At 39.7% G+C, this 15268-nt stretch overlaps 1 protein-coding gene across 2 annotated transcripts in view; it reads right to left on the reverse strand.

Moving 5' to 3' along the window:
• Positions 1-15268, reverse strand: part of LOC111162154 (PHD finger protein 6) — a 47186-nt gene that overhangs the window by 18297 nt on the left and 13621 nt on the right. For both annotated transcript variants that reach the window (XM_022526344.1, XM_022526345.1), the window contains exons 4-5: positions 10416-10549; positions 10082-10125 (exon numbers count right to left, since the gene is read on the reverse strand). In XM_022526344.1, the coding sequence (XP_022382052.1) occupies positions 10082-10125; positions 10416-10549 (178 nt within the window). The remainder of the gene's footprint in view (positions 1-10081; positions 10126-10415; positions 10550-15268) is intronic.

Below are 15268 nucleotides of genomic sequence, written 5' to 3' on the forward strand. Positions count from 1 at the left end.
TCATTTTCACCTATCAAAATAGCAGACTTATAAAAAGTATGAATAAACAAAAAATGAGTTAGAAATAAAAATCCAGAAGAAGCCCCACAGAAATACTGAGCTACACCATGCTTCTGGACGAACAGGATCAACATCAGGATGTCAGCTCTCACTAACCTAATTAATGCAACTCTGATAAAATGGCTGATCCCACCGTTTTCTCAAAGAGTAAATATATAATACACAAGAATTTTTTTTGAAATCTCAAGATATACTATAAAGAAACAGTAGTTAAAATCTTGGCACAGGAAGAGACCTATATCAGCAAGAGAGAAAGCAAGGTTGAAAATAGACCCATAAGCATATGGGAATTCAGAGTATAATGGTAGCATTTCAAATAAGTGGGGAGAAGACACGATGGCATAATTGGCTATCCACTTTTTAAACACCGACACTCCTTTCCTTATACCATATGAGAAAAATCTCATCATAAAATAACCAACTATAAATATAACAGAGAAGAAAATGGAGGAGAGTAATTTTTATAATCTTGGGTCAAGACACCTAAGAAGTCATAAAGGAAAGGACTGAGATCTGACTAAACATTAGAAACCTTCGCATGGGGGCACCTGGGTGGCTCAGTTGGTTGGGTGGCTGTCTCTTACTTCGGGTCAAGTCATGATCTCACGGTCCTGGGATGGGGCCCCGCATGGGGCTCTGCACTCAGCAGGGACTCTGCTTCTGGATTCTCTCCCTTTCCTCTCCCTTTGCCCACCACCCCCCCACTTACGCGCGCTCTCTCGCTCTCTCTCTCAAATAAATAATAGATCTGTAAACAAAACAAAACAAAAACAAACCAAAAAAAAAAAAAACAAAACCAAACCTTTGCATGGCACAAGGCACCATAACAGAAACAGAAAACAAATGATAAACTGGGAAATCATTCCCATTTAGTGATGGAGAATTAATACCCCCATTACAGAAATCACTCACTCACAAATCTATTTCAAAAGGACAAACCCAGAAAGAAAAATGCACAAAGGACAGAAACTGGCAATTCACAGAAAAAATATAAATGACTGAAAAAAACTTGAACAGTAAGGCCAACCTTACTAGTGATAAGAGAAATGGAAATTAAACGAGATAACAGGATTTGCAAAAATTAAAGACTGATAAGGTCCAGCACAGAGGCAGGAAATACACTGTTGGTGGGAACGTAACCCACCTGGGTGTGATAGTCCTTTCCCCAAAGTTAAATGCAAACCCCTTTTTAAAACTTTATCCTATAGAATCACTCCTATAGGTAAGTAAGCATATATGTACAAGGAAGATCAATGCAATGCAGTCTCATTTGTTTTAGTGAAACAAATAGATGTAAATGATTTTATTTGATAGAGAAATCCTTACATAAACTATGGTTCTATTTATTCTATGGGAAAAAGAATGAGGTCAACTGACAGGAAAAAAGACAAAATTGCTTCAATGGAAAAAAAGCAAAAAGAATGCGGTCAATCTGTAACCACCAATAGGGAAGGAGGTCTGTGATAAATCACAGAATTAAAAAAGCAAGAAGCATCATAGTTATGTACATCAACTATGATGCCACCGTATTTATCAGTAAGTGTGCGCAGACACTATCTACACAGGTTTGTATGGAGGTAAACAAGGCTCTGGGGAGATACCCACCAAACTTGCTACCAATTACTCCTCAAGAAAGTGACTTCAGGGCAAGGGGAGGGCTTACTGATCTGCTTTAATTTAGTATTATTGTACTATTTTAATATGAAACAATGGACAATGAACTACTAACATAACTGAAAGAACTTCCATCATCCGATGCGGTGAAAGGAGGGTAAACTCATCCACCACTGATGGGAGTACAAGCTAGCACAACCTTCCAGAAAGTAACACGGCGACAGGCCTCAGGAACCTTAAGAAGACTGAACCCTTCAACCTAGTGACTGGACTTTGGGAAATTTACCCAAAAAAAAAAAATCACTGAAAATGCACATGGAAAAAGGAGCATGAGGCTAGTCACAGCGCCTTTGTTTAAATTTTTCACGGTTACAACAGGTCCACCCCCATTTCAAAAGTGTGAAAATGTTTTAACATTGAATTTTGTTTCCTTCTTCAGTAATAATTATAAAGGAACTCTGCATAAAAATGGTAAAAATCTCCCTTTCCACCTTCTAATTCTGCCTGCTTGGCACTCCCAGTGGCGCCGTGGCTTTCTTGCCACCCCTCCCCTTCTCCCTCCCTCAAGTAACCCCCCTTAACTGCTTTTCTTCTCAACCTCAAGGGTTGAGAGCCTCGTTTTGGATCCTTGATCTGCCAGACTGCGTGTCCTCTTGCCTCAGAGCCACCTCACAGGGCCCAAGAATGAACCGGATGAGTCCGTCCGTGTAAAGAAGTGAGTTCAAGAACAGCGCCTGGCTGGTGAGACCCTCTCCGTATCTGTTAGCTACTGTCTTCCCTGTGTGTGCAAATGCGTTTTTTAAAAGGAGACACGAACAAATGGCATCCTAAGTATCCTATTCTGCATCTTGCCCTTTTCTGTGTTATCTCTAAATTGGAAAGAGCCCAAATCTAAGAGCTCACATTTCAGCTTCTGGAGTTCTGACTGTGCCACATGTGCTCTGCAAATTATACACGCGATCGTGCTGGAGCCTCACCACCTGCCCGCGAGGTTCTATCTGCCACCATCCGGATCCCTCATTTTTACAGATAAGGAAAAGTTCGGAAAGGTTAGATAACTTTAGCCAGGGTCACAAAGCTGGGAAGTGGCAGAGCTGGGACAAATCTATGCCAGTGAGTTCCGACACGCTTCTGAAGTGGTAATATCCACTGTCACAGAAGTACACCATTTCAGGTGCTCCAGAAGTTAGAAAGAGGACGGTTTTAATCTGCTTCTGTCTGCAGAGCAAGGCTCTGGAAGGGTACTTAGGAAATGGCCAGCAGTGGTTGCGTTTAGCAAAGGAATCTGGGAACAGATAGAAGGGTAAGGATGGGGGGAAAGCTCGCAAACAGTGGATACTCTTGGCATATTGTTGACTCTTGTACAACGTGCGTATACCTTTTCAAACAAATGAAAGCAACAAAAAACCAAAACCTTACCCTTATGTTCACAGCTTCAACTCCTACAAATCCAGGCTGGTAAGGGAGGTGACAAAACAAGGCTGTGCTCCTTCCTGGGCCACCAAGCATTCCCATCCACTTGCTGTGAGCACAGCTCCTAAACATCTCTGTCACCTCAGAAAGGCCAGGCTCCTGTCTGTTACCCTTCTGACTGTCACTAGGAGGCACAGCAGTGACCAACTGACCAGGGCCCCAACTCTCCTCCACCTAGTCCTGTCAAGCCCGACCTGTTCCTTTACCAATTCTTCCTAATCAGTATTTTTCCCGTCTTCTAACCTCCTGGTTTTAGCTCCATTGCCTTTCCTCCCCCAAAGTCTCACATCAGGTAGAAAGGACCCCTGGATAGAAAGTCTGAAGACAGCCACCTACCAGGTCTTAAAACTTGGTAAAGTTAGTTAATGCTCACGAGGTGAAGTCTCCCGGTGTATCAAATGGAACTAATGCTCACACTTTCCTGAAAAGGATGCCTTAAGAAAATGTGAAAAATGCTTTGTAAACTAGAAAATTCTATTCAGATGTTAGTTATTCTTGTCCTACCTTGTGTAGCCTGTAAGCTCTTTGTCAAAGGGCTTATTTTCTAAATTGCCCAATGTGCCCACAGCCAGGAGGCGCTCAATAAATGTGTGTTGAAATTATTTTGAAAACAAGAGCAAAATGACGAGCATTAAGGCTGGGGGGCAAGCGTCACCACCTCTGCTTTGCATCTATAGGGCTGCGACCACAGGAGGCCTGGAGGTCACTTGCCGTGCCTTCACCCATGGAAACGTGATGTGCTTTTGCTCGGCTTCAACTCTGCTTTCTGCTTTGTCGGTAAAGTTGGGAGATAAATGATTTTATGCATATTCATATACAGATGCATATATAAACACATAACATACATCAAAAATAGTAATTCTTAATCATGTGTGCTAAAATGAAATAGGTCCGGAATTTCAGTCCCAATTATCCAGAGGAAGTAGGTGATGGGCGCAGGTGAAAGCTAGGTGATGGGGCTTTTTCTCAAACATACTTTTGTGCATGTCTGAAACTTCTGATAATGAGCTTGTAGAGCGTGCTGAGCGAAAGATAAGCGTACAGTGCCTAGCACAGCACTCTGCACGGGGGTAGTCAACAACGCTGGTGAATCGAAGAAAAAATAGGGAGTCAGTTCTAGCAGAGGGCACAATGTGGATACATCACTAAAATTTTCCAAGTTAAATCCCAAATACAGTGTAAATTCTATTACCTTCCAAGGAAGAACGCATGAACGTGGTACTTACTGAGCCCCTGACTATGTCCCCGGCACACTGCTAAGGCCCTTACACACGTTATTTCATTTAATCCTTATGATAGTTCTTCCAGGTAGGGTTTTTTTTTTTTTCCAATTTTACAAATGCAGTATCTAAGGCTCCAAGAGATACTAAATCACTTGCCCAAGACCATGTGACTAATAAGTAGCAGAGCTAAGATTCAAATATAGATCTGATTTCAGAGCCCATATTCAACCAGTATACAAAACTGCCTTTCTAGCACTTCCTAAATCTACTCAATGCTACAAAGCCTAAAAGGTTTTTTTTTTTTTTAAAGATTTTATTTATTTGACAGATCACAAGTAGGCAGAGAGGCAGGCAGAGAAAGAGGGGGAAGCAGGCTCCCCGCAGAGCAGAGAGCCCGATGCGGGGCTCGATCCCAGGAACTTGGGATCATGACCTGAGCCGAAGGCAGAGGCTTTAACCCACTGAGCCACCCAGGCGCCCCAAAGCCTAAAAGGTTTTTAAAGACATTGGTATCATAGTAAAACCTCCCTAAACTTCCATTTGATACAAGTAATGAAGACTGGAAGGTGCAGCACATTCCAGAGAAAACAAACGAAAAGAAAATACTAAGAGAATATTCAAGCAGGCAAAGGCTTCAAATCTACATGGATAACAACACACAATATACTTCTAATGTAACTATGATGACTCTAGTTCTTGAAAAACAAATTGAGTTAAATGATTTGACAATCTAAACAGTTCCAAACTGGAGGCACCTGGGTGGCTCAGTAGGTTGGGCCTCTGCCTTCAGCTCAGGTCATGATCCCAGGGTCCTGGGGTCAAGCCTTGCATTAGGCTCTCTGCTCGGCAAGGAGCCTGCTTCCCCCCACCCTACCTCTGCCTGCCTCTCTGCCTGCTTGTGATCTCTCTGTCAAATAAATAAAATCTGTAAAAAAATTTGTAAAAGCAATAAATAAAATCTGTAAAAAAAAAAATTTCCAAACTGTCCGTTAAAGATGAGCTCTTCCAAGGTTAGGCACAAAAGAGTCCCTTACATTGTCTTATGGCCACTGCAAGTAATTACGGCACTTATCACTACGCTATTTTTTTATTTGAGATTTTTATTATTTATTTATTTGACAGAGATCACAAGTAGGCAGAGAGGCAGGGAGAGAGAGAGGGGGAAGCAGGCTCCCCGCTGAGCAGAGAGCCTGATGCCGGGCTAGATCCCAGGATCCTGGGATCATGACCCGAGCCGAAGGCAGAGGCTTTAACCCACTGAGCCACCCAGGCGCCCCACCACTAAGCTATTTTTAAGTAATTTCAGACTTATAAAAATTGACAGAAACAATTCCTTTATACCCTTCACCCAAATGTTAACAACTTACCACATCGGCTTTATCATTCATATACTATTTTCTGAGGGTTTAAGATGCAAGCATGATGCCCCTTTACCTCTAAGTACTTCCATGTGTCACCACTGTATTTTAATCAGCTCGTCACATATCTGTCACTAAATGATGTCCCCCCAAAAAACCCCAAACCCTGTTTTATTAATTCATCTTGGGCTACTAACATCCAGTAGGAGAGCAATCACAGGCGACAGAAAGGTCACCCCAAAATAAGTGATGCATTACATACCATGCTTTGTTTCAAGCCAAAGGAAAGAGATCACAGACATCTCTTGAGTGTCCATCCTGAGCACAACATTCTGTACTGGGTAGTTCAACAAAAATAATAAGCCACAAGTTTGGCTACCTATGATGTCAAGAACCCAAACTGAGCTGAGATTCTGTTTGTGATCACGACTTTAACAATCTACACATTCTTGCTGCAAGGAGCTAGCTCAGCCTCTACTCTGCTTCCTATCTCACCACAGATGACTTTGCTCCATGTAAATTATTAAACAGAAAAGCTTTAACCCCTTAATGAAAAGGGTTTTAGAAGAACCACAAGAGGTAATCACAGTTCCTTGGAGGTACTCAAACGTTTACTGATGCCAAGCTGTCATGTTTAACTACTTCTACAATTCAGAAACTAGCAGCAGTTACAAGCTAGAACTACATGCTATTGCTAATGTTTGACATTTTTAAAATACTGCTTTAGAATTTAATTCTGGCTTTTCCTATCCAATTTTAATGTATAAATTCCTATTCTTTTAAAGATTTTTTTACTTATTTGACAGAAAGAGAACATGTTGGGGGAAGGGGCAGAAGGAGAAGCAGACTCCCCTCTGAGCAGGGTGCCTGATGTGGGGATGTGGGGAGGGATGTGGGGCTCAATCCCAGGACCCTGGGATCATGACCTGAGTGGAAGGAAGATGCCCAACAAACTGAGCCACCCAGTTGCCCCAATGTATAAATTCCTATTAAGACTAGGAGGGTACTACACAGTTTTTTAAGTACTCAACGACCACGTGTGGCTAGTGGCTACCATATTGGACAGTGCAAATAGAGAACACGTCCATTGCCACCGTAAGTTCTACTAGACAGCCTTGCTGAACCATTAGTTCTGTATCCCCTTGTAAAAAGCTCTGCGCCTGACATGGGCCCTGCGCCTGACATCCACGTCATTCACTAAACCACTGCTTCTCAAACTTTAACGTGCACATGAACCACCTGGGATCTCGTCAAAGTGGCGATGCCTATTTTGTAGGTCAGGGGTGGGGCTTGAGATTAGGCGTTTCTAACCAACTCCCAGATGATGCCAATTTTGCTGGTACACTGACTATGCTACCTTCCTCCCTTCCATTCTACCAATCATTCTACCCCTGCATCAGATTTTCTGTAGTGCACAGCCTACAGCTCTTTTCTCCTTCCTAGCCCCTGCTGCATCCGGGGTGACTTCAACAACCTATGGGGACAATCCTAGCAAGTTCCTTGACCTTCAGTGGTGTTCTCCATCAACTACCCAATTCTGATAATCACATCCAGACACCTTCACAATCACCTAAAAATGGTTCTAACCTCTGAAATCACTATAAATCACACACACTTTGGGACCACAAAATGATTGCTTTCCCGAGTACTTTCATTCTCATTGACCTTCAACCTTATCAGGAAACCCAATCTATTAACTCCTTCCTATTTCCTTTTTTCCTGCCTTTACTTCCCTCAGATTTTTGCCTTGCAGATATCCTAAACTCCCTTTTACCATTACTTCTTTGTTGAACCCACTTGGCAAAATCCCAGTTCTGATCTAACCAACTAATCCCTCTCTCTGTACCACACAAAGGATCCTGAAGTGTTGAAGGAAGTCACACAACCTGAGGGTATCACTATGTCAATTAATGGTTAACAACCTTAACTGAGCCCTCTATCCACTCTGGAAACCTTACATTTCTCTAGGCAAACTTCCTCTCCCAGTCTTCACAACTATTCTTTCAAACTTTTTCCTCCCGCCTTTAATTTCCAACCCTCAGGCCTCACCCTACATTCTCCCTCACAGAGAAAACAGACCAGTTAGGAACCATCCCCCCTCTTCCCTCTCTCCTATTACAATGGAAATGTTCTCTTATCACAGGACAATCCTTCTGTTCAAGCACTGAGTCTCCCTCCTTCCCAGACCTTCAATCTCTTCTCGCCTATCACAGCCTCTCTCATAAGCATTTACATATCAACTAATCCGCTACCCTCCAAAAAAAAAAGGCCAACTAAGTGAAAGAAGCTAACCTGAAAAGGCTACGTAGGGTATGACTCCCACTATATGACATTCTGGAAAAGGCAAAACTGTGGAGACAGTAAAGAGAGTCTCAAATTTAGTATTTCAAAACACAGTTCATATTACATCAAACTCATATGAACAGACTGAATTACAGAGGATTTATCATTTTAAGTATTAGCAAACTAGATTACTGAGCTGACGGCAAATGACGGAGAGACACTGCCACAGGTATCAATTCCTCTCTGCTGCACAAACTACCATCCTGAAACACAATCCTAGAAACCCCAACCATAAATTATAATCATAAAGTAGATTTCCTATTAGAGCTCCTGTTTTCCTACTAGAACAATGGTTTCCTAGTAGAACAATGAAATACCTGGAAATTCTGTTTCTAACAAAGCCCTCAAGATCAAGTAAATTAAAGCTACATAAAAGTGATAAAAGCCAAAAGTCAATAAATACAAACTCTGAAATGTCTTTAAATTGTAAAATTATGCTTCAAGTTCTACAATGTGAATGTGAACACATTGTGCTTACATCAATATGGCATGAGGTCCCAGAGTGCTACGAAAGTATACACTGAACCCCAAATTCAAAACAATTGTATCATGAATTTGAATTGTAGGAACCTGCCAGTTACATTAAAAAACAGTCATCTTGAAAAGTATTAATTTAGATCTTTCTCGTTAAGTTTCTGAAAGCAAAAAGGTGGTCAAAATTCTTTTACTTTACGCAGCCTGCAGTGACTTTTCCCTACCACTAGATGGTACTATCAGCTTCAGAAAGCTAGAGAATAGAAGGGAAGCCGGCTCCACTAAACATGGTTGCCTCACTCAACTCTCCTGCCCCAGAGCAGCCTATACTTGGGTTCCTCAGAGCCTTAACTCTTAACCCTTGCTTTACCATACACATCTGGTCACCACAGTCTTAAAGAGAATCAAACACATTGTTAAAATCTAAAGTAATGAAAGGTGGGCAAGCTTCCTCTTAACCTTTGAACAAGGTCTTCTACTGAATTCTAGAACTGAACCAGGAAAAAAAAACCCAAAGCAAACAGTGTAAAGGTTTCTCAGTAGTACTTTATCACCTCTAAAATGTTCTGTTCTTACTATTTATCCAATCTGTTTACCTTAAAGACAAGTTTTTTTTACGTCTACACTACACTAAGTACTGGAACTAATCTAGAGTCCCAAAATGGAGGATATAGCCACGATCTAAGATACCAAAGAGGGTGACAAACTCTTAATAGGCTAATACAGATAATTAGGTAAACCCTAATGCGGGAAACCACTTCCTAAATCGACAGGTTCAAACCATTCTAATTCTAAGCAACATGTTCTCAGAGGCTACCAAAAACCAAGTATCTCTAATTTAACTGGAAGGATAGAACAATCTCAGATTAAAACTAAGCCTTTCTATATAGCTAGTGAAAGTATCAAAACCGTATGTTTGCAAAGGCATGAACCAAGTCAAGAGTTCAATTTGAGAACTTTCCATCCCTTTCAAAGACCAAGGACAACTTGGCTAACTATAAACACCCCAATGTTGTTTTATATAAATTTAAGGAGAAATAAACTATAAAGTAATTTTAAAAGTTAACATACTTTAAGATTGATCGCTTCTTATGAACATATTTTCAAAAAAAGTACAATGTGTACAATTGTACAGAAGTACAAAAAGTACAAAAAAGTAAATGTTAAAAATTTAACAGGAAGGCTGGTAATCACAAAATGTACCAGTAACTCTAGCTCATCTGACAGTAGTTAAGGATCCCAATTATTACCTTTACAATCTACTAACACTTACATGAACACAGAAATCCAAAATCACTAGCATCCTTTTTTTTCCTAAAGAGAAAATATATCTCAACGTACTCCTTACCAGAACTTCAGGGGTAAATATTTTCTCAAAAATCCAGATCTCTTTCACTATGCACATTGTTTATCCTAACACTTTTCTTAATTCTTTGAAATATATTCACTATTGAGATACACCTTATGGTAAAAATTAGTATAGTTAGAATTCACTCAAATCTCTTCCTGATGTTGAAAAGTGGCTGCACAACGTACCTTCAGCATTATGTGCAGTTTTCTTGTGTTTCCGGCAATAAACCCTATAAACAAACAAACAAACAAACGAGGAAGTCAAAAATTACCAAGCCGACAAACTAAACTCTTTTTCAGATTAAAAAAATGAGCAGTCCACTTCACCCCATTCACAAGCTGAATTCCAAAAATCTTATTAAACGTCTTATGCCATGGGTCTAACCATTCAATTCCTTACCAGAAACACCCTTTACAATGATGATGAAATGCTTTGAAATGGGAAAAACTTTTACAAAAGCCTAAAGAAAGTATGACTGCTAAAAAAAAAAAAAAACTGAAAGAGAAGTTAAATAATTACATGTAAATTCCTTGTGAAGGTTTCTCCCGTATTTGAGCTTTATCATGCAGCGCACAGTGGTAGTGGTACGTCCTGTGACATGTTTTCACATCACAACCAATTGTGGCTCCAGGACAATGGCACAAAGAGCACATCTACAGCAAAACAATAAAATAATGATTATTAGTGTGCGATTCTGCTAAGGCCATGATGGCAGGTTAGAGGCATATCAATCTCTGTCAAGGAAAACAAACTGGTTATTAAAAAGTTTTGTAACTAATAATGCGATTTTTCTTGTTTTCTTGCCTAGAAATAATCTGAATAAAATTCTACTAGGGGTACTTTCTCCCCCAAGATTGAATGCTGACAAAATGAATGGAATATTATTAATGTCTACTGTTTCACTGTAGTCAAGAGAAAATTTGAAATGTTGCGAATCAGGACTGTAAGCTGTATGTCACTTAGACCTTTTCACAATCCAGATTTTCCTGGAAATGGGTAACTGTGGAAAATGTCTCATACCAGAAAAAAATTTTTCCTTCACATTTCTCCTTAATGAAAATCTTTGGGGGGGGGAACCCTCACATATTATTGGGGAACTTGGTAAAATCAATTTCAAGCGAGCGAAGGATAAAAAATTAAGTAGATATTTAAATATCTCAAGCTCTAAAAATATTTTGTGATGTCAAATTGATTGTGAAAATACACTCATCTATTTTAATTTAATCTATGTTACTTACCTCTTGTGTTATGAATTCAGGCAGATAGAAGAACAGACTCTTTAAACATATTTTAATGTAATTTACCTTTTGACATTATTAGATAATTCCTATTGTTTAACTAGCTCATGCTCTCAATTTACGAAAAAGCTCTTTAAAAAAAAGCACATAATAATGACTGTTAGTGGTTTTGATTAACGTATCATCGTACACGGTACTGAGTGGACTTTTAATGAGCTATTCTCCTGAGCTATAAATGCCATGCCAAAATAAATTCACTGTAAGGCAAATCTTAAAAACTGTTTCTTGGTTGCTAGATACCTCATTCGGAACTGTTCTCATTCCTCTATTAATTTTAATATAAAGAACACTTACCACCCTAACTTGTGGATTACTTGGCCCCTAAGCAATTTGGGTATACTGGGAAGCTAATATAAATTCCAATAAAATTCCTTACACTTCTCTAAGCAAGTCAAACACTCAACCTCTCATTCAAACTGTCATTTAAGAAATACTCCTGTCTGAGTCAGAAACATTCTCAATACAGGTACATTCCAGAAAACATGAGGGCTAGTGCCCATTATTAACATTAGAGAAACACTCCCATTTCCTTAAATACAGAAACTTCAGAGTATTACTGTAAAAAGAAATACTGTGCCAAATTATCAAGCAGGAAAAGATGTTAAACACTTTTGGGGAGCTTATAAAGTTTTGAGAAGGTGCAGCATTTGTACTACAGCTTAATTATGAAGTTTTATCATTTTAGCAAATTATATTTTTCATCAAAAAACACACATTACAGACATTTTGGAAAACACGAGGGCAAAAGAAAATTAAAACAAACAAACAAACAAACAAACAACAACAAACTCCTGCTTACCAGAGATGCACTTATGGTATGTTACAATGTTTACATGCAACTATGTGTCTATGTAATTCTGTACATACTATTTTACAACCTCTTTTTTTTATCTAACCAGGTTGAACATTACTCCACCTCATTAAGAACTCTACTGTAAATAGTTCATCTTGAAATTTCATCAAAAATGGGTTTGCACAGGTACATTTTGAAGAAACGATTTTGAATTCAATTAGCGAGCAAAAATGAAAGGAGGGGAGGGACTGTTAAAAATACTGTACTTGGCTCGACGCTGGCAAAAATACAGTGACACAGGCACTCTCATATCCTGCTGGGAATCACTACACTCTGCATAGCAGCTTTTGCCATATTTATCAAAAAGCTTTTAAAAAGTTCTTATTTCCTGATCCACTAACTTTACTTCTATTAATCTTGTCTAAAAAAATTAGATTCAAATGATTTATATACGTATCATCTTCACTGCAGAATTATTTGCAATAGTCCAAAATGTAAAACCACTCACGGAAAACAACTGAAAAATCTTTGAATTATAGCACACCCATAGGTAGAAGTCTATAGACATGCTCCAAAGAAAACTTAAGGGCATGGGGAAATGTTTATGTATGAAGAATAAAGCAAGCTACAAAACTCTGTTAATTATGATCACAGTTGGGTTTATAATAAATTCTTTGGGGGCACCTGGGTGCTCATTTGTTAGGCGTCTGCCTTTGGCTCAGGTCATGATCCCAGGGTCCTGGGATTGAGCCCCGCATCAGGCTCCCTGCTCAGCGCAAGCCTGCTTCCCCCTCTCCCACTCTCCCTGCTAGTGTTCCCTCTCTCGCTGGGTCTCTCTCTATCAAATAAATAAATAAAAATCTTTTAAAAAAATTTTTAAAAACCCACAAATTCTTTGAAAATGGGAGGAAGCAAATATAGCAAAATGCTGAGGGACTGTCACTAGGTGGCTGGTTTTCTTTACAATTTCCTGTATTTTCTGATGTTTTTTCCTACAATGGGCAAAAATACTTTCACATGTAAAAAATTATTCTTGGGAGAATACACTAGCCAATGCTTTTAATACCCATCTGTCAGTTTGTTGAGAATAAGAAGGAAACCAAATGTCCAAAATATATCAAAATTTGTCTTTGCTGGTTCTCAGTTTAAATCTGCCCAAAGTGCTGGTTCTCAGTTTAAATCTGCCCAAAGTATCACGAGTTAACTACAGTAATTTAGGACAGATACAATTTCTAAGTGAGAAGAAGCTCATTCTCACTTTTGTCAGTTCCTCAAGGAAGAAAGGAAGATGTTCCATTAAAAATGGTTTCCAAGAGTGGAAAATTCTCTTTAAGGTTAGCAGTAGGAATTTTTCTCAATTAGAATTTACTGGATCTATTTTAAGCAGCATTCATATAAAAGCTGAAACACCCACTTGTATATGAAATTCTGGCAAGATGCTAACCAAATAGCAAAAAGTACCCATAAGAAAACAAAATATACAATTTAAACATCGTTGTGTGCCTATGAACACAAAATGGAGACACAACTGTTACCTTGAAGTGTACTACGCTATACATCCTAACCCCTAAATAATTCTTCTATCTCTAAACTCCTGTGGGACTTAAGATATAGTATTCATTTTTGGCTCTTACCATTTTACTTCCTTGTGTGGCTAATTATATTTGTAAATGTATAGATTTTATCCATCAATTGTTTCTAGACTGAGTTTTCTGGAACACTGCCACTGTGCTTTGCAAAGTAGTGCTCGGTAAATGTGTTGACTTTAAGCTTCCTGTTACTGAAGATTTTAGTATCTCCCAGCATATTTTTTCCCATATATGTTTCTAATACCTACAGATTTCACATAATAATCTTTAAACATGCCTACAAATTTAAACAGTCTGATCTAGAGTTTGGAAAGGTACAACTGAGAAGAAGAGTCCAGTAGAAGGGGCATAGAAGGCACAGAAGTGAGACTATTTGGGAGGCACAGATTAGCCCTGTAAGATACAAGGTTGAGAATCAAAAGAGAGAAAAAGAAAAATTAAAGAAGTCGGGAAACCAGATAGGTGTCTGGTACACCTAAAAAAAAATTATGGGAGATAAAACAAAGATGACTTCTCTTGAAAAAAGTAGAGTCACAGGAACATGGGGTCCCCAAAACGGCAAGGCAGCAGTGTGTTGGACCCAGGCAATGTCATCCCATATTTCTCTCTCTCTTTTTTAAAAGATTTTATTTATTTATTTGACAGAGAGAGAGAGAGATCACAAGTAGGCAGAGAGGCAGGCAGATAGAGGGGGGAAGCAGGCTCCCCGCTGAGCAGAGAGCCCCATGTGGGGCTCGATCCCAGGACCCTGGGATCATGACCTGAGCCGAAGGCAGAGGCTTTAACCCACTGAGCCACCCAGGTGCCCCTATATAAAACATTTGCCCTCAAATTTGTCATGGTCCCTACTGGGCTCCTAGCAGAAGGACTGTGAGCTGCCATTTAATATCAAATTTACACTACCCATGACTCTTGCAAATGTGGGAAAATGAAAGTTAACCTGACAGGAACATGGTGAACTAACTGTGGACCTCTTCCCCCTGCAAAAATGTCTGTCCCACACAGCAAATACTCAGTTGAGGGCTGATTTCCTGCCCCCAACAGAAGTATAAATGTCAACTGTCAGCTTATCCTGTTCATACCCTGATTTCAAGCTCTTTAAGTAGAGGTGAAAATTTGTTGATAATGATTTTTCTTTTATTTTTCCTCCTCTCTTCAGTTTGCTACCTAGTAGACCTAGTAAGCCTCAAAACTCGATCACCTCTTCTGAAATGGGGAGCCTGGGGGGCGGGGAGGCCCCATCCTACTGCAGATGTTTGCACGTCATCTTTACAGTATGGCCAGAAGCTATACTAACTTTAAATTTTTTTTGCTAAAAGTTATATATATATTCAGCATATATGGCACAATATTTTAAAAATTAGTGAAATGCAAGTTAGTACCCTTTAACCAACATGTCTGCACCCTCCCTGCCTGTGGTAAGCACTATTCTAAAACCTGTGAGGTTATCCGACGCTAACGTCAAGCTGTACCCAACAAGCTGAGTCTCAAGGGGCTGACCCACAGATTAAAGAGGAACTAAGTCACACCCGAGAGCCGACAACGGGAACCGAAAGGACGATGACTTAGCTGAAGTCCTGCGGGAGCCAGAGACCGGCATGTACCTGCTCCTCAGTCAGCTGAGCCAGGCCAGGGCTGAGATTCAGTCTGTAACGGAAGAAGTCCTACGGAATAAAAGGAGAAATACTGCTT

Source organism: Enhydra lutris, unplaced genomic scaffold (genome assembly GCF_002288905.1).
Source record: "Enhydra lutris kenyoni isolate GAN:26980312 unplaced genomic scaffold, ASM228890v2 scaffoldscaffold89, whole genome shotgun sequence".
Lineage (NCBI taxonomy): Eukaryota > Metazoa > Chordata > Mammalia > Carnivora > Mustelidae > Enhydra > Enhydra lutris.